Here is a 21,992-nt window from a genome sequence, read left to right as displayed (position 1 = left end):
TGCATCTGTTTTGTGCATCATGTTAAATCATGATTTGTATAAGGAAGGTTAGCTACATCAACCAAAGCTCACTGAAGCCTGCCTTTGGGAACAGAAACACACACAAAAAACATACAATAAGTCTTAAAACAGGCATAATTTTTTTTTAAAATCCCACAAACTCACCCCGACAACCAAGATTTTCACTCTTCAGCCAAAACATTGTGAGTCTACTCACTTTGTCCAGACAATGTTAAATGTGATTCCTATCTATGAAGGAGTTCCTGCTTACATCAAAGTTTGTAAACCACACTGGCTGGGGTCTCAGAACACACTAATCCAGGATACAGTTTAGTGAAAGACACTGATTCAGACATAAAAATCAAACACTGCTGTGTTTACCAAGAGTGGCGGGGAAAATCTTGATATCCCTTTTGAATAATATCTCCATCAGGTCAAGAGTCAGCTTACCAAAATGGCAAGCTTTAGCTTTTTCAAGAAGTCTAGATTAACAATGCAGATATAACAACAACAACAATAATGAGAAAAATGATAAAAATGCCCAATCCAGCCTAAACATCTGGCTGACTGTGCAACCAACAATAATAAAAACACCATCAGTCCATTGCAAAAGGCAGCTTGACTTGGAACAGCTTCCATCCTGCGACGATACCTTGAACACCATCCAACAGCAACATCTGCCTATCCCAGGTCCTTGGGAAGGACTCAGTAGGTGGATAAAAATGCCAAATCTAGTCTAAACATTTGGCTAACTGTGTGACCAACCATCATCATCATCATCATCATCATCATCATCATCATGAAAGCATGATTGCATTATAGTTCAAGCCATGTCTCCATCAGATTTAAAGAGTGTGGAAGTCACCTGCGGATAGATACATCTCTCAAGATCTGCCAGGAAGAAGAAACCAAATTGTAGCTAGTTCCCTAGTTTCTGAAGCAGAGAAGCTTGTCAAAATCCAACCTGTTTCCACCCTTTGCCAGATACACAGATCCTTTGCGAAAGAGAACCCAGAAGTACTCAGAGATGTGATTCTTCTCATCCATCTTTCCTTCCCAGCCAAAGTAGCTGGTACCATCAGCAGGCTCCTTCTTGGCAAGATTTAACAAAAAGGTGCCACCTACACAGGATGGACGGAATGCATCACAGGGCTCTAAGCCATACATCCAGGCAACCTGACTGGTTCCTGAGTCCAAAATTGCATGCCAGAAGCATGGCTCTGTCATGTTCTGTATAATTACTGTAGGGACACCTCAGAGAAACGGCTGAAACATCTGACTAGGCAGATGAGTAAGTTCAAATAAAAATTCTGCCCGGAAAATTAAACACTTCAAGGATCCCTAACACATGCCCAGAAGGGATGACCTCGTTTAAGATGATGCAAAACAGAAATGTACATGCAATTGAGAACAGTTTTCTCTTGTGCAAACAGATGGATTCACCCAGAATGTGAAGCTATAGATTGTTTGGCTTGCAAACTGTAGAAGAATCCAGCCTGAGTGTCCCCCAACTCAAATTTGGAGGTACATTCCCTAAGTTATTACCAACTTGCCATTTTCAATGTGACAAAATGGGGAAACTAATCAAAGTCACGCCTGGCAAAGCATCACGTTCATTGGATTTAACATTAATTGCACCCGAAGTTCAGTACAAAACTCAAAGTGAAAAGAAACCAAACTGAAGTTCTCATCCTGGCACTGCCCACAAACTTGGACTTGGCCCTGGTGTGCTGCTACATCCCACAAAAAGTTCTACACCTTTGGTGGACTGAATTAAACCCAAGAGGTTGAGTTCTGGGCTTGCAAAAGATAGCACACACACCATGGTTAGGTTGGTCCATGTAAGCCTTATAAGCTTCTTTTGACAATCCTGTAGCTGAGTGAATCATACAAGAGAACATCAGCACCAGGTTGCTAAGATTCAACCCCCCATCACCTGATACTCACCGTGGCAAAGTATATTGATTAGGGGATTGAAGATTCTGCTCAATCCGGCGGTAGTTTTGGATCTGGGTAGGAACTGGGATGGGCACTGATTGTCCGTATCTAGTGCTGGATGAAAATTGGCTTGATCGCCTGTGAGGATGCAGGAGACACACGAGGATTTGTTAGGACAAAACCAGGAATGACTGAACATCCTAGGTGTGGGGAGGATTAGGGAGAAAAGATGTGCAGAGCGATCCATCATCTTAAGCTGTGGTTTGATTTAACCACGGTTTGTTGAACAAATCCTAGCAGCCCAGTTCACCCATTGGACTAAGTCCTAAACCCATACTTTAGGGCTGGCTTCATGCATCAAATTAAGCCATAATGTGATGTGTTTGGCCAGTTGTGAGTCCTTGGTGCTCTCTGAGCTTGGTTGTTTGCTTGCAGACGTTTCATTACCCAACTAGGTAACATCATCAGTGCTGGTTATCATCACTGCAAGCAATCAACCAAGCTCAGAAAGTACCAAGGACTTCACAGTTCAACGCTGAGCTACAGATATCCTCTTCTAGTGGTGTAGTTGTTAAGATGCTGGAGAAGACCTGAGGAGACCTAGCTTTAAATCCATCCTCCAGGTCACTCAAATTGATGAAAGAGAATTTGAAATGTTTTTCCAAGGGGAAGAATATATTGAAGAAATTGTCTTGGGTAGATTTGCAGGATCTGGTGCTTACTTAGAGGATAAGGGGGCAAGGGGAGGGCTGAGAACGTCCTGGACAATCCATCTTCCAACCATCTGCAACCTCTCACTCTTCCACCACCTCCCCAGGAATGACTCCAGTGGGGAACATCTTACTCCAGGTGCCTTTCCCAGAAGGATGCTCCAGCCAGACCAAGAGAAGGTCCTGTCCTTGAGAAATAGCTACAGAATGACTATTTCTCCTAGACAACTTCACTGAACTTCTCCTTCCAATTTCTCTGGCCACAAATGAGACCGAGATCTGGGAAAGGCCATCTGGATGCGATGTCCAGCGCTAACGTAATGGGATGCCCAAACCAGGGCATTGCCCTTCTCATTTTCATTGGGAAGGTAAGGAATATCATCTCTCCTACTCAGATTTTGTCTTACCCAGATGGGCTAGGAGAACTGCTGTATGGAGGGGAAGGAGACAGAGTCCTTCCATGGCTTTCCAAGTCTGCAGAAGTCACCAGGGAGCTCCTACAAAAGGCAAGGACAGAAAAAAAATATGAATCACTAATGCATTTACACCAGAGAGATGATGGTTACCAACCAACTCCATAAATAGCTGCGGGCTTCTAGGAGTTGTAAGTCCCAATGAATCTGGAGAATACTTGGTTGGGAAGACAGACGTTAAAATAGGATGGTCTCACTCTATGGATCATAGACTACACAGAAGTCAGAAGAAACATCAATGGTCTGAGCTCACATTTCAGGGTTGAAGTACAAATTCATACTACTTATATCTCTATGAAATGTTGAAATCCTCTTTTAGTTGTTTATTTTAAGGGCAATAATTCAGGTATTTATTTATTCACTTGCAAAACTGTTCCAGGTTGTGTTGGATGAAGCTGAATGCAGACACCCGCGCCAAGACCCACTTAACCCTTTGCTCATTCCGATGAAAAACACTGAAAACAAAACTAGAAGGCTTTTATTTTTCCTCCTTACCCACTCCCCATCAGACTGTCCTGGATCGGTTTTCCTCCAGTAGCCTCCACAGCTATATCACCTAAAATCAAAAGGAAAAAAAAAAGGGGGGGGTGTTTAAAAAAATATGTATTTCATATCCACAAATACATACATAAGGGAGTTAGGCTGGAGTCAAAGTTTTTCAGGGCAGAAGGAAGGCTTCTGTGAACAGCTAAGAAGTCACTAAGCTCCAAGGCTGAGAAACAGAAGGCTAAATATCCATCAAACCGTGGGAAAAATAAGGAAAAAGAAAAAAAAAACCACAGGAATTAAGTTGCCCTGGGGAAAAGGATTTTTGCTTTATGTTCGCAGCAATCAACCTCTTACAGTGTTTTATCCTAGCGTATAATCAAGATTTCTCTCTAACTGTGCTGTGCTCAGGATCTGAGTAGCTTCTGCTGAATTTGAGCTGAAGAAGCTAACAGTATAGTTACAATGCTTTATTTATTTATGGTCCCGGACCAATACAATAGAGGTATGATGTTTAAAATATAGAAACTTGAAACAACTGACAATGAATAGAGGGTGCCCGCAACTTCTGCAAGCCAGAGCTAGAAACTTGGCAAACTTTTTAGTCGCTGCCAGAGTCAGGTCTTGCAGGAAGAAAATTATAACCTCTTGGTCAGAAATTTCTGAAGATTTGGGTTACAAGTGCCCGACACTATGGGTTAAAATACAATTTTTCTCCTAGGTCTGTAGATATGGACCAGAATGAGAAAGTCAGAAGACCACACCTCCTTCACAAACTTGGTTCCTCCACATATTTTCAACCACAACTTCCATCACTCCTGGTACATCTTCAATCACACTGTCTGGGCTGATGGAAGATGAACCATCTGGAGGTGTCCTGGTTGAGGAACACTCCAGTGACATCTAATAGTCTGACGTTGAGGGGCTGGGCAGAAGACAGCATGGTGCCTCTGATGTAGGGTGGAGCTTAATTTTGCAAAACCAAGTTTTGTGCAAGGCAGGCATTGCCCCATACATACGTGCCTAGCTGGGCAGAAGAACGGTGCAAGACATGTGTCTCTTAAACATGGACATTTACAACTATTCCATTCACCCAACAGGGAACAGAAGTCATTTGCCCAAGCTTGCTCATCCACAAACTTTTATCTTGAAATGTCAAGGTGGTCCATTCACTCCTTTTTCTTTTCCCAAGACTTAATTTCTGCTGGCAGAAAGAAGGGCTTTCCTCCTCTGATGTTCCAAAGTACAAAATCTCTCTGCCCCCAGCACCCCATCCAAGCTCTCGCTGGCTTTGGAATAAAACTCAGCTTACTTGTAAACTGGGCTGGCACCATGACAAAGTCATCGGTGTCACATGATGAATTTTTGCTGCTGCTTCCTGCTGACTCCTTTGACCTGCGCATGAAAGCAGGGGAGCCTTGTGGGGGAGAGGCTGAAGTCTTCTCCTGGAGGTGGGGCATCTCGCCAAGGGACTTGTCGAGGGAAGAGAAAAGACACAGATTGAAAACACAGCTTTGGAAAGGAAGCCTTCGTCGTTTTTCCAGATGCTTGGCTAATTGTCCAAGGCATTCCCATAACATTCTGCCACAGAGTCCCCAGCTTCTAATATACCCCGCGTGCGTTAGAAATGTCATGTGTGCATGGCGCGGGCTCTCAAAGCAGTTGCCATAGTCATGACCCCCATTTGTCCCAGAAGACAACACGGGGACAAAGAAAGAAAAAGAACTTCTCCGAGCATCTAATTTCAAGACAAACGTCAGGACTGAGAGTCAAGGTATAATCCCGCCCACCCCAAAACAACTCAAAGTTCTAAATTTAAATCTACAAAACTGGAGCCGGTTTGGTCTAGTGGTTAAGGCTCCAGGCTAGAAACCAGGAGATGGTGAGTTCTAATCCCGCCTTAGGCATGAAAGCTGGGGGATGGTTTGGGAGCCCTCACCTTGACCTTAATTTCTTATGCATTGCCGCCATCAAAATGCCACTGAAAACAGCGACCTGGGTGAGTCCAGCACACTTTAAGCCCTAAAACACCCAGAAACGATTTGTGGGGGAGGGACCTATCTAATATACTCACAGGAGGTGATGCCAAGTGGGAGGTGGAAGAACTGCTGGAGGAGCTCCCTGAGCCTGAGCTTGGATAAGAAGGCATTGGCACAGATGCAGCTGTAGAAAAGAGGTAGGGGAGGAGGGAAAAGGAAAAGAAAGATCATGATTTCAAGACTGTCAACAACAAAGTTAAAAGAGAAGAGAATCTCTGTAGCTCGGGGTTGAACTGTGGAGGCCTTGGTGCTCTCTGAGCTTGGTTGTTGACTTGTGGACATTTCATGACCCAACTCAGAGATGTCATCGGTGCTAGTGAGTGTGGGGTTGGCTCCCTGTTTATACGCCCACCAGCACTGGCAGGGCAAGCTACTGTTTATAAACAACCAAGCTCAAAGAGCACCAAGGACTCCACAACAACATTCAAAAATACTTTTTCAGCTTCCTCGGTCAACCAACTTAGGGCAATGTCATAAAAGAAGGGAAAAACAAATCAACCCTCTATTTTGCTCAACATTATGAGGTCCTCAGCAGCCCCCTTTTGTAAGATCTTATTAGCTGGACTGAATGGTCCAGGTAGTTCAGATTTTCTCCCTTTCAATTGCAGATACTGCTTTTCATTTCAATAGCGCCCCAAGTGCAGAACATTCTCCCTGTCTCACCAGCGGTAGCTTTTATTTCCACCCAAAACCTGTTGATCTCTTTCATTCACCCAATCCTTTATTTTCCCTCCCTCCCCCCGCCTTCTTGATTTTCATTTATATGCCTAGAATTTCCCCCCAGCTTTTAAACTTATGTGGAAACTCGTATTTTTAAGATCATGCTGTAATCCAGTAAATAAGACCAGATTGGTTCCAGGCTGGAAATTAATGTATTGCTTGAAACCTGCTATAGCCTATCCATATCCTCATCTAGAAAGTTTGTATCTCTCAATGGCTACTAGGCCAATGTTCCAATTAAAACTGTGCCGAAAATGTGGTCTGATTAAAACAAACATTCTCATTCAACTGGAGGCAAATACATTGCCCTTGATGAGCCCTTTTTCAATAGGCTGCGGTAGACAATATGTTTGTGAATGTCATGTTGCTGTACAATCCATTCACCAGCAGCCTCTTTGCTTCCAGAAGGAAGTGTTTTCTTGGTTTTTTTTCTTCCAGACTGAAAAATAAGGGCAGCCGGGAAGACTCCAAAACCGTGCAGTAGAGCAAGCTCCTTCCATCAACATGTAGTCCTAAAGTAGGCTCCAAAGGCATTGTTCCATGACCTTCTCAATCAGCCCGAGAACGAGATGGAAAAACAGATTCCTCATTTGCTAAGGAAAGAAAACTTTCGGAAACTTGGGAACAATCAATTTTGACCCAGAATAAGGGTAGCTTATTCTCTGACCTTCCCAGTTCTTCTTCTAGCTTGAGGCACAGAGAGTAAGACACAAATGCTTTTAATCAAATCAACTGGTAACCCATAAATGAAAGAGGGACAGAAATAGAATAGTTCTTGAATTTTAAATCAGAGCGGGGGACCACTGGGAGTACAAACATGGCTGGACCCACTGGAGACTGCTGTCCTTTGATTTGAAGCCAAGAATAATTTAAGGAACAAGCGGCATGATGTTAATTAAATCCTTCATTCTCCCAACTGTTCATTTGCTCGGTGACTAGCTTCTGTGCTTCCCAGCAAAGCAGACAATAGATGGTTTTCTGGCTTATTAACCCAAAACTAAGAACATGAGTTTTAGACCCCCAAAGTCAATGTTCCACTGAAGACAGAAATTCACGTAATGTTTCTGTTTTGTTTTTTAAATCCTCGGAGACTGATGCTGAGTCCATTCACTGCTGTCTATCTCTGTCTCCTTCCTTCCTTCCTTCCTTCCTTCCTTCCTTCCTTCCTTCCTTCCTTCCTTCCTTCCTTCCTTCCTTCCTTCCTTCCTTCCTTCCTTCCTTCCTTCCTTCCTTCCTTCCTTCCTTCCTTCCTTCCTTCCTTCCTTCCTTCCTTCCTTCCTTCCTTCCTTCCTTCCTTTCTTGTTTTCAGCGACCAGGCTTGAGAAACACAGTAATGGGATTCCAAGATCTGATGTTGCATGAATGGGTTTGGGAAAATCACTAAGGGGAAAGTGGGGGGCATTGTTTGTATTAGAAGCAGTGCAGAGGAAGAACAGAGCAATGCTCCAATTCACACTGAATATGAGGAGTTCATTCAGGGATCTGAAAGGAGTTCACCCACCCATCTGAACATCACCAAGGCTGAGTAACATTGCTCTACACCATTGTTCCTCAACCTTGGCTGCTTTAAGCTGCGTGGACTTCAACTCCCCAGCATGGCTGGCTGGGGAATTCTGGGAGTTGAAGTCCACACAGCTTAAAGCAGCCAAGGTTGAGGAACACTGCTCTACGCCATCAATTCTTAGGACATATGGTCAGCTTACACCTTCTCTTTAGGGAAGGAGCAAAACACAGCTCTGAAATCAAAACACAACTAAGTCAGATGTTTCTTTTTTCTTTTGTTTTATTTTCCTTTTAGAATTCAAAATGTACAGGTCTCCATTTACACAAATACATCAATATACAAATGTGTAACAAAAATAAAACCAGCCATATATACAAATGAAATACAAATGCATCTTTCAAAATACATTTCAATGATGTATAATTATAAATAAATAAGACAGGCTCAAAGTTAGCAAAACAAATTAAAAAAAAGAAAAGAGAGAGAGAGAGAGGACATCTTAGAATTGAAAGGAAGATCTTGCAAGATGTCCTGATCATTGCTAATACAATTTTCACATTTTAATGCTACAGGGTTGAAAATCTCTGGTCCTCATATGCTGGACTACGTATCCCTGACCATTGCTCATTTATTTGATTTATAACCCATAATTCCTCAAGGCAAGAAACATAGTAATCCCTCCTCTGATTTTTCTCCACAACAACTACCTTCAAGGTAGGTTGGGCTGAGATGGAATTATTGGTCCACGGGTGAGCTTCCATAGCTGAGGGTGGACTTGAATATGGGTTTCCCTGTTCCTAGTCCGGCAATACCTGGAGGACATCAAGATCTCCATCCCTGCATTACTAGGTAGGTAAACTAAAAGAGGAGAGCTACAAGGTTATATAGGTGAGAAACAATGTTTTGGTGGACCACCGTACAGATGATGTTCTCTGCTCTGCAGCTGGAGATAATAAGAATCTGTCCTGACTTGTATCATTTTCTCCAAGTATATCACCCAAGGTCTTCTCCAAATTTTGACCACTTCCTAGCTGGAGATCTTCAATTAAGAACATCAATGCCCTGCTCTGAGCAATGGTGGGCACCTCAGATGCCATGAAGTGATTGCACAAATATTCCCCCCAGAAGCAGCTTTGGACAAGAAGTGCTTCAGGACACATCTGCATGAGGTCACTGAGAAGATGACTTGACCTGGTCCATTTGTTCAGTCACTGTTGCTATTCAGGTACCTCCAAGGATCTGAAATTCCAAACAAACTTCTTTCTTGAAACTGTTCTCTCAACATCCAAGCCAAAGTTTATTCCCTCATGCTCTTCCCAAAAGGTCAGGTTCACAAGTGGACACATGGTGCTTTGCATCCCAAGGACTTCCAAACCATAGTCACATGGTGAGCTGTTCTCTCAATTCAGTGAACAGCACTGATTTGCTAATTGGTGCCCTAATTAGCAAACTGTGTGACTGTCTTCTGGTCAGCCCACATCACTATCCTAATTAACTCCTGAAAGATGGAAATGGGAAACCTCCTTTCTCCTGCATTTCACATTGTAGCATCACTCCCTTCTAGCATGACAGGGACAGAGCAGCTGTGCCAGTATGACTGACTCCTGATTTATATCCAGATATGGGATGGACGTGACATGGGACGCAAGGTTGTCACCAATACTTGCTGATGCTGATGTTTTCGGGGACTGGGGTCCCAAGGCATTTGGCCTGATGATGCTGAAGGTAGTGGCTGGATCATGGGAATCCATTTCTGGCAATTGAGGGTCTGGGTTTGTGCCTTTAGCAGAGCGGTGCCCCGTCGCTTTTCTGAAGCAGCTGGTAATGAAGGGAATGGAGGCCATGTCAAGAAGATCCTTTCCGGCTTGTGTGAAGACCCCTGCTGGCTTGGCCGCCATAGGGGGGGTGCAGATGGTGGCACTGTTTGGGGTGGCTGCCGGGCTGTTGGCAATGAAAGCCAAGGTTGAGAAGGTTCTTCTTGGCCAACAAATGGATCACGTTTGGTTGAAACCCTTGTCCTTGATGGAAGAACCAATGGGGTAGAAGAATCTGCTAGTCTCTGAACACCCTTGAAACGGGAGTATCCTTTCCGGTTTGGAGAGTGACCGCCCTTCTCTGGCCCAGAACCCCAGGGGGTTCCTGCTGTTGAAGGTAAGGACCGAGAAGGCTTGCACGCAGCCCTAAACCAGGAGAACTTTTTTCTGCCCGCAGGAGTGACACCTGAGTGCAGTTAAGGATGAGGAGGTTCAATATTGAAAGAAGTTATAATACAGGAGGCATTCTAAACTCCTGCTTTACAACCTTGATTTTCCTAGAAGCATCTAACACCCTTAAAAACTCCCCCTTATTGGCACCCATTGAAGGAAAGCAGCTTAAAAGCCCCAGTTGACATGAAAACAGAAAACAACAGGATTGTCTTATTGCTCCCCCCAAATATCTCCTGCTATGTGCAAACAGAATGTTGATTCAGGCTTTGTTTAAACCATAGTTTGTCAGACAAACTATGTGAAAATTGGGAAGTTGAGCAAACTTTAGTATTTGTAAACCCCCTGGAATCCATGAGGATTGAGGCAGTAGAAAGACTACACAAATAAACACACAACAATAAAACAAATAAAGCTTATTTAACCAATTCCTGATTGTCTCTTTTCCATTTCTGCGGTTGATACGCAGAAGAAATGAGCAAAGCCCGAAACAAATCTGGAATTAGCGAGGCTTCTGATTATAAACCAAATTGTAGTATTTGATTTCCTATTTCATTAATTTAATTTAGTGTTTATACTATTTATTTATAAATGTGTATCTACATCTGCGTAGAAACGAATGCCTATCCCCAAACCAACAAACCATGATTTCAAATGAGGGTGTCTTGCCAGAAACTATGGTTTCTTTGGGAGAAGGGTTCAAATGTTGTGCTAAACCAAAAATAAATGTGGTGACTTAAGCAGAAGGGGATTAGGCCGTGTTGCGCTAGTTCAGTGTCTAGATAAGGGAATAACCCAGAATACCACCCATTCCATAAGAACTGAATTCTGAAACTGAACATATCAAACAATCTTATCCCAAACTGAGCTTGGCCTGTCTCAAATTTTGGACCACATAACCTCTATGCCCCTGCTGGGTGGGTATGAAAAGAGCTGTCCTTCTCCACCCTCTTCAGACCAAAACGTTGGAACAGGTTGAACCACTCAACGTTGGATGGAGTTCTCACCTCACACTAAGCTAAGGTTTACTTCATCAACCACTACTCATTGGGTACACGTACTCTTAAGCATGATTTCTAAATCTCCTACAACATGCTAAGCCAAGATGAAGCCAATTACACCAGGACTCTGTGTGATGTGTGAATCTGACCACTGAATACTCTGTGAGGGTGACTTTCCAACATCTTTAGCAGAAAGAGAACCATTTCTACTCTTGGATGCATGAAGCAGGAGACCAAGAGAACTTGGCGTGCAACGTGTTCCCAGAGGCACAACTTGGCTTCTTTGTTAAAAACGTATTTACCAGCACTCCCTGGATGAGGAAATCTCACAGATGCCATGCGTATCTCTCCTTCCTACAAGTGAGTGCCTATATCTCCTTCCAGTCCTGAAAAACCGTTTCACTGCACATTCGCGATTTTGCATCTCTCTCCAGCAAGTGAATTTCTGTCCCATTTAAGCATACCTTATCATCCATTACGACAGGCCCAGGTGAGAAAAAGGTAGTGAAAAAGTAGAAACTCCAACTATAAATAAAAGAATTAGCCTAAAGCATGCGTCAAGGACAACATGAGCGATGTAAAATAGCATGAAATGAACCCATTGCTTTCATGAACCGATTATAAAGGTACAGCAAGAAAGGCTGTTATATTCCGGGTAGATAATAAAATTATCAGGTTTTAGAGCATTGAAAGGAGGATCTGTGTGTCCATTCATCAGGAGACACAGAGGTCACTGCCTGTCATAAATGAAAGGGTTCTTCCCCACAATTTAGGAAGGTGAAATCTGGCATGAGTTGACCTAGAAGTAGATCTCTAACTGGAAAATCTGAACATAGGAGGTCTGTTTGCTCACCAGTTAGGAGCTTGAAAGGGAGAACTGTTTTTATCTTGAGCATTCAAATGCAAGAGACAGAATTTATTTATTTATTCATCAAATTTAGTCCTAAGAATAGCCAACTATTTAATCCTAAGACTAGCCAACTAATAATAGCCAACTATACTATACATTAGAATTTAGTCCTAATAACAGCCAACTAATAATAGCCAACTATGCTATACATTAGAATTTAGTCCTAATAATACCCAACTTCCCAATCCACAGAAAGCAAAATCTTCCCTATTAAGTATTAGTGGATTTAGAGAAGGTTTTTGCCCCTTACACACATAAATACAACCTCAAGGAAAAAATAGGGAAGTATATTTAAAGTCCCACTGCTGAATTGGGTGTGTGTGTGTGCTGTGCATCTATGTATCAACACAGAAGAGAAAAAAACGAAAGGAACTTACATTTTTTCATAGAGGCACTAGTATCCAAGAAGGGGTGGTGGAAAAATTCATCTAAAAAAATCAACAAGAATAAAATCACTTGCGGATGAGTCAAATTTCAGTTGTGGCCAAGTCTGGATAACGCAGCAGGTTGAATGAATTCTTAGGATATTAAACTCTGGAAAAGGGCTATCTTCCAAAAAACCCATTCTCTTTTCTTTTTAATTATTATTATTATTCCTTTCCTCCCCCACTACTTTTTAGGTTTTTTAACATTTGTTACCCTTGCTTTGTCTATTTTTTATTTACTTTTATCAACACACCACGCCACACACACACACACACCCCTATATGTTACACATTAATAACAATATAATGAAGATCTTAATATTAAGTAATTTGTTCAAGACTGAAACTATTATCATGTAATTAATACTTTGATGTGAATTCCAGCGGTCCTTTCTTTTTCATCTTATACTCAACATTGGATAAAAAGTTAAATCAACTTATGTTTATAGCAGTGGCATCCTAAATGGCAATTAATACTGATCGAATGTTTATTTTTCCCTTTTTATTTTCAATACTTTCAGCTTTTTAAATAATAGACGGTTAATGTTTAGTCCTAGTATATAAACACTGCAGCACTGAAATAACATAATGCATCAAGATTTATATCGTTTCAATATTTAAAAAAAACAAACAAAACTCAGATTTTTTTTTTTTTTAAAGCAAACCTCATTCTCGATCAGAAGTTGGGTTCACGACGTGATCTCGGTTTGTTTTTGAAGGGAAAAGAAGGAGTACAAAATAAGTTTGCCTTTAAGGTGGCCCCATCTGGACCTACGAAGTCAAAGGTCAAAATGCTTCTTACCAAAATCCATGCGGTCTTTGTAATTTCGTTGCAGCAGCCCTAAGAGCAGTTGTCTCAAATGGGTTGATGTTTCTCTGGGGATGCTTAAAAACAAAACAAACCAAAGTTTTTAACAGAATGAAGAAAAGCACCACTGTTGCGCAACGTTGAGGATATTGTGCCATTGAGCCTAACAGAGCAAGGGACGCCATCTTTTTCCGCCCACCGCCTCCCTGCTGGTTCAGTGAGCAGCCAGGAAAGAAAATGGAATTGGAAAGACCTTTTTCTGAATTATAATTACAGCAACCCCACGTCCTTTATTGTGAACGACGGTCCTTTATTTCACCGAGCTGCCCTTTGGATTGCTTTAATTTAATTATTCCTTTTCTTGGCTTTGCTCCTGAATTTTCCTTTGTCAGGCACAGCTGTAAACATCAGCAATGACATAGATGTGCGTGGGCGTGTCATTAAGTTAAAATGAATTACATGATTAATTATAACAGCAATGGATTATAAAATTAATGTAATTATAATGGAATTATCGTTACAGTGGCCCTATTTTTTTGGAAAAAATAAAGGACAAACCTGCAAAAGGAGCAAATCTGAAAGAGGTTCATAAGGAGATGATAGGTAGGTAGGTAGGTAGGTAGGTAGGTAGATAGGTAGGTAGGTAGGTAGGCAGGTAGGCAGGCAGGCAGGCAGGCAGGCAGACATAGATGATATAGACAGACAGACATAGATTAGGTAGATAGACAGACATAGATGATAGACAGACAGACAGACAGACATAGATGATTGATAGACAGACATAGATGATAGACAGACAGATGATAGACAGACAAAAGATGATTGATAGACACAGATGATAGATAGACAGACAGACATAGATGATATAGACAGATGATTGATAGATAGATAGACAGACATAGATTATAGATATAGATAGACATAGATTAGGTAGATAGACAGACACAGATGATATAGATAGACAGATGATTGATAGACAGCAGACATAGATGATTGATAGACAGACAGACATAGATGATTGATACAGACAGACATAGATGATAGACAGACAGACATAGATGATACATATAGACAGACAGATGATTGACAGATAGACAGACACAGATGATAGATATAGACAGACAGACATAGATTAGGTAGACAGACAGACATTGATGATATAGATAGACAGACAGATGATTGATAGACAGACAGACATAGATGATAGATAGATAGATCGATCGATCGATCGATCGATAGATATCCTTATGAACCTCTTTCAGATCTGCCCCTTTTACAGATTTGTCCTTTATTTTTTCCAAGAAAACAGCGTCACATACTTATAAATATGGATATTTATCTCTTCATTGTTTTTTCCTGTTTGGGATTTTAACTGTGAGCCGCCCAGAGTTGCCCTCTGGGGGAGATGGTCGGCATATAAATTTAATAAACAGCAACAACAACAACAACGACAAGGATGAGGATGAGGATATCAGACTATAATCCAAACATTTCCAACGGGGCAGCTACTTTTTGCTGCCGGCGGAGAGAAACAGAAGAGTTCTGGTCCGGTGCCGGCTTTTATTTGTTAGCAGTTTATTGCTCCGTCTCCAACAGGGTGGGTGGCACGCCTGAGAAATCTCAGAGTATTTTTTTTTTTTGCAAGCCATCCTGGACTTCTTGACCATCCCATTTTACCTAACGCAGTTTTGACCACAAGGGAAAAAAAAGCAAGGGAGACCACGGTGCGGCGCGGAGCCTGCCAAGGGGCTGTACGGTCTGTGAAAGTGACCGCGCGCTCCTGCGGCTGGGGGTGTTTTTTACGGTTTCCATCGTTGGTCTGGCTTTTAATGTTTTGGGGATTACGTCTTGGGCTCCTGTGTTGGGGCTTTTACCTCCGTGCGCTGCCCAGAGTCACGTCGGGGAGACAGGCGGCTGTATACACCGAATGCTAATAAACAAAACGCACAGGGGAGGGAAGGGAGGAAGGAAAGGAGGAAGACGACAGGGCTGGCAGGATCAATTAAAATTCCTGCTTGACAAATCCAGGCCGCCAGGCATTTGCTGCCTGCTTGGAAAAGTCACAGGAGGTAACAGCGCCAAGCAGCCCGTCTTTCAGCCCTTCGACGCAAACCCCGCCACGCTCTGGCTTGCCAAAGGCTCGATCCTTCGGTCCTCCTGGTCCAAAAAGCCTCCCCCTGCCCTTGGCAAGCATTAACGGCTCGCCGGGGTGATCTCCGGGGCGTGGATCTCCCCTAATTTTTCTGCCTCCCCTCTTCTCTTTTAGGGAAATCGGATCAACCGGAGGGAGGGGGGCCAGCAGGGGAAGCAAGCGTCTCCCCCCAGCGCGGGACGCGGAAGAGAAGCGTCCTCGCGCATCTTTGGCAGCGTCTTTGCAAAATCCTCCCGGATTTCTAGGAAAGCCGTCCGGGGGTTCCTAGAACGCGCAGGGCAGCGACGCAGCTGCTAGCCAAGTCGGACGCTGCCAGAAGAAACAAGAGGAGATTTATGTTCGCGGTTGGAGAGGGGACAGCCTGCAGGAGGGATATCGTAGACCAGGGTTGCTCAACCTCCTCAACTTTAAGATGTATGGACTTCAACTCCCAGAATTCCTCAGCCAGCATGCTGGCTGAGGAATTCTGGGAGTTGAAGTCCAACCCGTCTTAAAGTTAAGGAGGTTGAGAAACTGTCATCGACCCACGAAACTGTCATCGACCCACGAATCTCTGAACATTGTCCTCAATTGCCTGTCTGGTAACCCAGCACGCTCAGAACTTAGGGAAACATCTTTTTCCAGGTTGGGGCTTCCGTGTCTTAATCCTGCAGTGTTTTATTCTCAAGAAAAAAGGCTATTTTTCCCAACTGTCCTTTTGCTTGTTCCGAAGATTTTGGACACCAGCTTTCTTTCACTTTCTTCCCAGCATTTTATAGTGTAAATCTACACAGGGAGTCCTCATTTAGCCACCACAATGGGGACCAGCAAACTCAGCCGTTCAGCAAAGCGGTCACCAAGGGAAACTGCGACTGTGCTTATGATCTGACTTCAGCGTTCCTGTGCTTCACAGACCTGCAAAGGTCGTAAATGCGAGGACTGGTCGTAAAGTTACTCTTTCATCACCGTCATAACTGCGAACAGTCGCTAAACAGGGTAGTCGCTAAACGAGGACTACCTGTACTGCTCCTAGCCATCAAGGTTTTATTTAATATCATGATTAAAAGAAAAAAGCAAAGCAAAACAATATTATACTGTACAGATTGATTCTCCATAATCTATCCTGTCTGAGATTGCAAGGTTGTTCCAATCATGCATTTCCAAGCAAGAAAAATCTCCAGTTCAAACCACATCTTGCTCAACTTCTCCAGGGGCCTTAAGCAAGCGATCCAACTGTTGACCTGATTTATGGGGCTGGGGATGAATAACGCCAGCCCCCGGGGTTTGCAAATGACCTGAAGGCCACTGAAGGCCACTGTTTTTTTATTTACAAAAACTCTGGATCCATCCCAAAGCCATTTCAACACTTCCAACCCAAAAGTTTTTAATCTGACCCAAAGGAAAAATGATGAAGTATGCAGAGAGCAAGCCAACGAACTATACTTAATATCCTTTATTTCAAATGAAACGGAAACGTCACTAGAATCAAATCAAATCCAAACTGAGCTTTTGGCCAGCCCCAACTTCCTTTTTGGCCTGCAGCCAACAGCACGCCATTACAAGGCCAGCAAAGTCTGCCCTGGGCTTTCCCCGCCTGTGAACCGGCCCTCTATGACCATTCCACAAACCGCCGTTCCAACAAACCACAACTCAGCCCTGGAGAAAAAAGGCTACAACTCCATCTAAAAGCTTCCCCCTTCTGGAATTTCTAACTCAGTTTCCCAGAGGGATGGTCATGTAGCCTCACCATCACCTGCAGTCTTTCTAAGGTAAGCCCAATAAAATGTGACATTGGGAACTTGGAATCATGCTTGCTTTTATTTCATTTTTATTTTGGGGGTGTGGGACGGAAGAAGAAGAAAACCCAAGGAGCTCGTTACACTTGGCTGGAATGAGTTGATCTGGTGGAGATTTTGGGTCCTGGTTGCCCAACATTCCTTCCTTTTCTCCCCACCCCACCCTTTGAAATAATTAGACCAGGCGAGGTCAGCTGGGGTAACTAAGTTGACGTGCCGGTTGCCGAGATCCATCATTGCTAGCTAGAGAGCAGAAAAGGCAAGGGGCCAAGTTGTTGCTAAACCCGCCAGCAAAGCACATGAGGGGACAGGTGTAGATGCAAAACACAGCAAGGAACAGGCGGTGCAGGGGGAGGGCGGGAGAGAAAAGGAAGACTCACTTTGGCACGAGCATCTTGTTTTTCTCATAGAAGAGACGCAGGTCTTGAGGACTGCTTGCCTGCAAAGGGGGAGAAAGGAGAGGATCAGCAAAGTTGGACGTCAACCCACCGCTGGGTTGCAACAACGGGCTTTGAGCACAGATGCTTTGGCAGCCAAAGACAGCCCCGACCACCCTGGGTGCCCCTCCCCAGGGTTTGGGGAATGCCCACAGAGGGATTGTGGGGGAGTGAAACAGGGTGATGGTGGGCATCTACCCTTGCCCCATGTTCTTGGCATCGGTGCGTTGGGTCTCCACCCAATCCTGAGCGCTGGTTGAGGGGGAACAAAACAGCGTGCCTTGGAAAAGGCTATCTGTTTGTAAAAAACACTGCTGGTAATATTTAATATCATATTTAATGTAAATGACCACTGATGGTAATATTTAATGTCATGCAGGTAGTCCCCGGGTTAAGAATGCCTGGGTTACAGACAACTCATAGTTAAGAACAGAGCCTATTGTAGCAAAATTTGAGTTAAATACACAGTGATTTGACTTAAACACACAATGGTTCGAGTTCATTACCCAATACTACTTATACAGTATTATACAACAATACTGTTCCAACTTACGTACAAATTTGACTTAAGGACAGACCTTGGGAACGGAACTCGTTCTTAAACTGGGCAACTGTATTTGGAAGTGCTCCTGCATTTCCCAAAGCCCTCTGCCAAACTGAATTCAAAGGGGGAAAGCCCTATTAATAGATTACTCTCTAGTCCTTATCATTTTTGGGTTTTTGGTGCCTTTGAGCCAGTGTTGACTCCTGGTGACTGGCTGGACAAGTCCCTGCAGCTTTCTTGGGAAGATTTTCAGAAGTGGTTTGCCCTGGCCTGCTTCTTCCTAGGACTGAGAGGGAGGGACTGGCCCAAGGTCACCCAGCTGGTTTCATGCCTGGTGCCTTCACCACTGCACCAAACTGACTCTCACAGTCCTTATAATATTAATAACAGATTTTATTATAGCCATTGGCCAACCAATAGTGCTTATAATAGATTCTTCTCTAGTCTGCTGGCCCTCAGCGTGGAGCTTGGAACTTACAGATGCAATTCACCTCTCTTGAGCTACGTTTTGAGAAAAGATCAAGACAGATGCCAAAACAAGCCTGTTATCATCTTAATAGCTGTGTTTATTTTGCACAGGCATGTGCCCTGCCTTTTTAGCTACGTGTGCAGCGTTGGCAACTCTTTTAAAAATAAAAAAAGCCGCTCGCAACACAAGAAGAGGGAGGGGAGGGTGGAATGATCCACTGGGACCATGCTGAACGCTGCGGGTGGGGTGAGTGCGTGTCTCCCCTCCTCCTTTGGCATTGAAGGAAAATGGGTCAAAGAACAGATGCCAGAAGGTCCAGCGTCTCTCACCTCTTTGGGAAGGCTGCATCAGATCGGCTCTCCTTCAGCTATGCCATCTGGAATCTGTTCCCCAAGTAAAGGGACAGAAAAAGCAGGTGGCCACAGAGAGCATTAAAAACTGCTTACGGAGCAGGTGGAGAAACCCAGCCAAGAAAGCAAAAGGAGAGGCAGGAACTAATCCAAAGTCTAGACCAGTGTTTTTCAAACTTGGCAACTTTAAGATGTGTGGACTTCAACTTCCAGAATTCTAGAAGTTGAGGTCCATCCATGCTGGCTGGGGAAATCTAGGAGTTGAGGTCCACCCATGCTGGTTGGGAAACTCTGGAAGTTGAAGTCCACCCATGCTAGCTAGGGAATCCTTGGAGTTGAAGCCCCCACATCTTAAAGCTGCCAAGTTTGAAAAAACACTGGTCCAGAAGCTCCTCAAACACAGGAAGAAGCCTCTCCAAGTGCAAACTTTTGCCTCTGGGCTCTACCGCTATATCTCAAGAAGGCAAACCAGGCTTAGCACTAACCTTCAACCTGTCATTTGAGAACTCAGGTTTTGCACCAGGTTTACACATCCCGCTGGGCTATCTGGTGCACCAACAGCCAGTGCAGCTTGTGTAACACAATGTAGGCAGCCAACCGGTTGTAGTTTACTCACAAACCAGGGCAAACCAGGCTCTGGTTTTCATTTGGCCAAATCTGCAATCTGCACAACTGAGATGTGGAGAGCATGCCAGGAAGACACACTCCAACATGGCTGTTATTGGGGCTGATGCAGTCACAAAATATCCACGTATCAGAAAGGAAGTTGAAGAGATTGCCTCTCCAATGGCTGTAATAAAATCTGTTATTAATATTATAAGGACTGTGAGAACCAGTTTGGTGCAGTGGTGAAGGCACCAGCGCGTGGTTCCCATAACTCTCCATGATCCTTGGGTGAAGAGATTCTTTCCATCACATGATCATGAATCATAAATTACACCCACCCATCATAGTTCGGCTAGGTTGGGGTGAACACAGTGCTTGTAGACCATGGATGATCATTTCACACAGCAGACAAACCCAGCTTTTGTTGGTGTACTTTGTCTGAAACAGTGATAATAAATTACACAGACAGGATGAAGAAGTGTAGCACTACTGTTTCTGAAACCGTGAACCCTGGGGAACCACAGAGCAAATCACTCTCTTCGCTCATCTAACCTTCCTCATTCCGATGGCTTGGATGGTCCCAGGATTTCTGAGCGACCTTTGGCCAAGCTGGTGGAGGTTTCCAAGAACTCCAATTCCAGCACATCTGGAGAGCAGCCAGGTTGGACAGAGGCAGCTAGAACATTTACAACGTCTCCCTCTTCTGCCAGACCCAAAATATATACTCCAGTTGGCCATGCAGAACTGCTGAACCAGCAGCATAAAGAGCACCGGTGAGCAAAACACAGGAAACACGTGGCTTCCACAGATGTGGATAGATGAAAAAAAAAAAAGGCATAGATGTGTTTACAGTTGGCTTTTTACATGATGAAACGTTGAGGTTCCTCTCCTACAGTCTGGACTTGAAATAAGGACCCAGGCACCCAAGATTCCAGAATTTCAGATCAGCAGATTTTATGGTAGAAAAGCCATAAAACCATTATGAAAAATGTCAACAGCTGCTGAGTATCAAATGTGAGTTCTATTTATAATAATCGCCATTCAATTCTCTGAGGTCTTTTTCCCCTGTCTGGTCTAAGTCGTGAGGGTTTGGGCTTCGTGCACAGCTTGTAAACCATGGTTTTGTTATTCGTTAGATAGTTTTCAGAGCCCATCCAACTCAAAAGACTCATGGGGAAGGAGTGGGGGGGAGAGTTACAACACCCTAACACTATAAAAGCAACAAGAATTAATCCGAACGATGAAGAACAACCAAAATAATCAATCAACTCCAAGGCAGATGCCAAGAGAAATTAGCAAGGGTTGAAGTCCTGGTGAAATAAAACTCTCTTTAAAGATCGTCTAAAAACCATCAGGGAGGGAGCTTTATGATCCTTTGGGAATCAAGAGTGCCAAAGGGTAGGGACTACCACAGAAGAGGCCTGTGGTCTCATCCAGGCATCATGGTTTATTCAACAAGCCATGGCTTTGATACCCAAGCCATTGAAACCAAATCACATGGCTAGAATGTCGAAGCACCACTGCCATGGTGACTCTTTGTAGTAGAAAGCCCTTGCTTGGTCTTTCTAAAGCAGTGTTTCTCAACCTTAGCAATTTGAAGATGTATGGACTTCAACTCCCAGAATTCCCCAGAATGCTGGCTGGGGAATTCTGGGAGTTGAAGTCCACACGTCTTCAAGTTGCCAAGGTTGAGAAACACTGTTCTAAAGAAACAGCAACCTACTTTACTCATAAGTAGCAGAATACTTCTTTGAGAAGGTCCCCTCCTGTATTCCTCCCATGAGATGGTTTGGCCCTAGAAGGGGTGGAGGTGAGGGACAATTGGGAAGGGAACAATGAAGACCATCAGTGGTTGGGACACTCGGAAAGGTTCTCTCAAAATAATTCTTTCAAAACGGAGCGCCAAAGATTGTAAAAAGACAGAGAGACCAAAACCAACAGTTCCCACAAACCCGGACAGAAAATGAAACTCCAGCAAGTTTATAACTCATATATGCTGAAGGGGGAAAGCAGTTGCCAGCCCCTCCTTGATTACAATCGTGACGTTCTAGTACAATGGTATTTTGGCCCTTCTGCAAACTGGTTTTGTTTTGCTATGTTAAAATGGACTTTTATGGAGTGCATGCGTGCACTGGTTCCACTGGTTCCATGACACATGCACTGGGGAACTCACAGTACCATTGAAAAAAGAAAAATTATTAAAATTATTAAAATTACTGCACCCTTTAGGAACAAGATGCTCCATTCCCTGCCTTCTCAACAACTTTATGCAAACTTTTATTTGCTTTTAGTGTCCTGAAACTACCCATTCTTTCAAAAGCCCTCCAGTGCACACACCATTTACATAACATTAAATGCCTGGAGGTAATACATGCAAATCTGACTATTTTGAATTTCCTCCCTCTTTTCCCAGGACAGTGTTTGAGATCTTTAGCCCAGCT

General features: G+C 43.6%; 1 protein-coding gene across 3 annotated transcripts in view; it reads right to left on the bottom strand.

The window, feature by feature from the left end:
• ULK1 (unc-51 like autophagy activating kinase 1) overlaps positions 1-21,992 on the bottom strand; it is a 60,482-nt gene that overhangs the window by 13,994 nt on the left and 24,496 nt on the right. For all 3 annotated transcript variants that reach the window (XM_088135305.1, XM_088135304.1, XM_088135306.1), the window contains 8 exons: positions 17,526-17,584; positions 13,213-13,295; positions 12,363-12,413; positions 5,682-5,770; positions 4,920-5,079; positions 3,617-3,677; positions 3,056-3,145; positions 1,948-2,076 (listed from right to left, as the gene is read on the bottom strand). In XM_088135305.1, coding sequence (XP_087991431.1) covers positions 1,948-2,076; positions 3,056-3,145; positions 3,617-3,677; positions 4,920-5,079; positions 5,682-5,770; positions 12,363-12,413; positions 13,213-13,295; positions 17,526-17,584 — 722 coding nt within the window. The remainder of the gene's footprint in view (positions 1-1,947; positions 2,077-3,055; positions 3,146-3,616; positions 3,678-4,919; positions 5,080-5,681; positions 5,771-12,362; positions 12,414-13,212; positions 13,296-17,525; positions 17,585-21,992) is intronic.

The sequence above is a fragment of the Python bivittatus genome, unplaced genomic scaffold (genome assembly GCF_059951505.1).
Source record: "Python bivittatus isolate LINGU-HERP-01145 unplaced genomic scaffold, Pbiv_v1 ctg000100_np1212, whole genome shotgun sequence".
Lineage (NCBI taxonomy): Eukaryota > Metazoa > Chordata > Lepidosauria > Squamata > Pythonidae > Python > Python bivittatus.
This window is presented reverse-complemented; position numbering and strand designations above follow the sequence as displayed.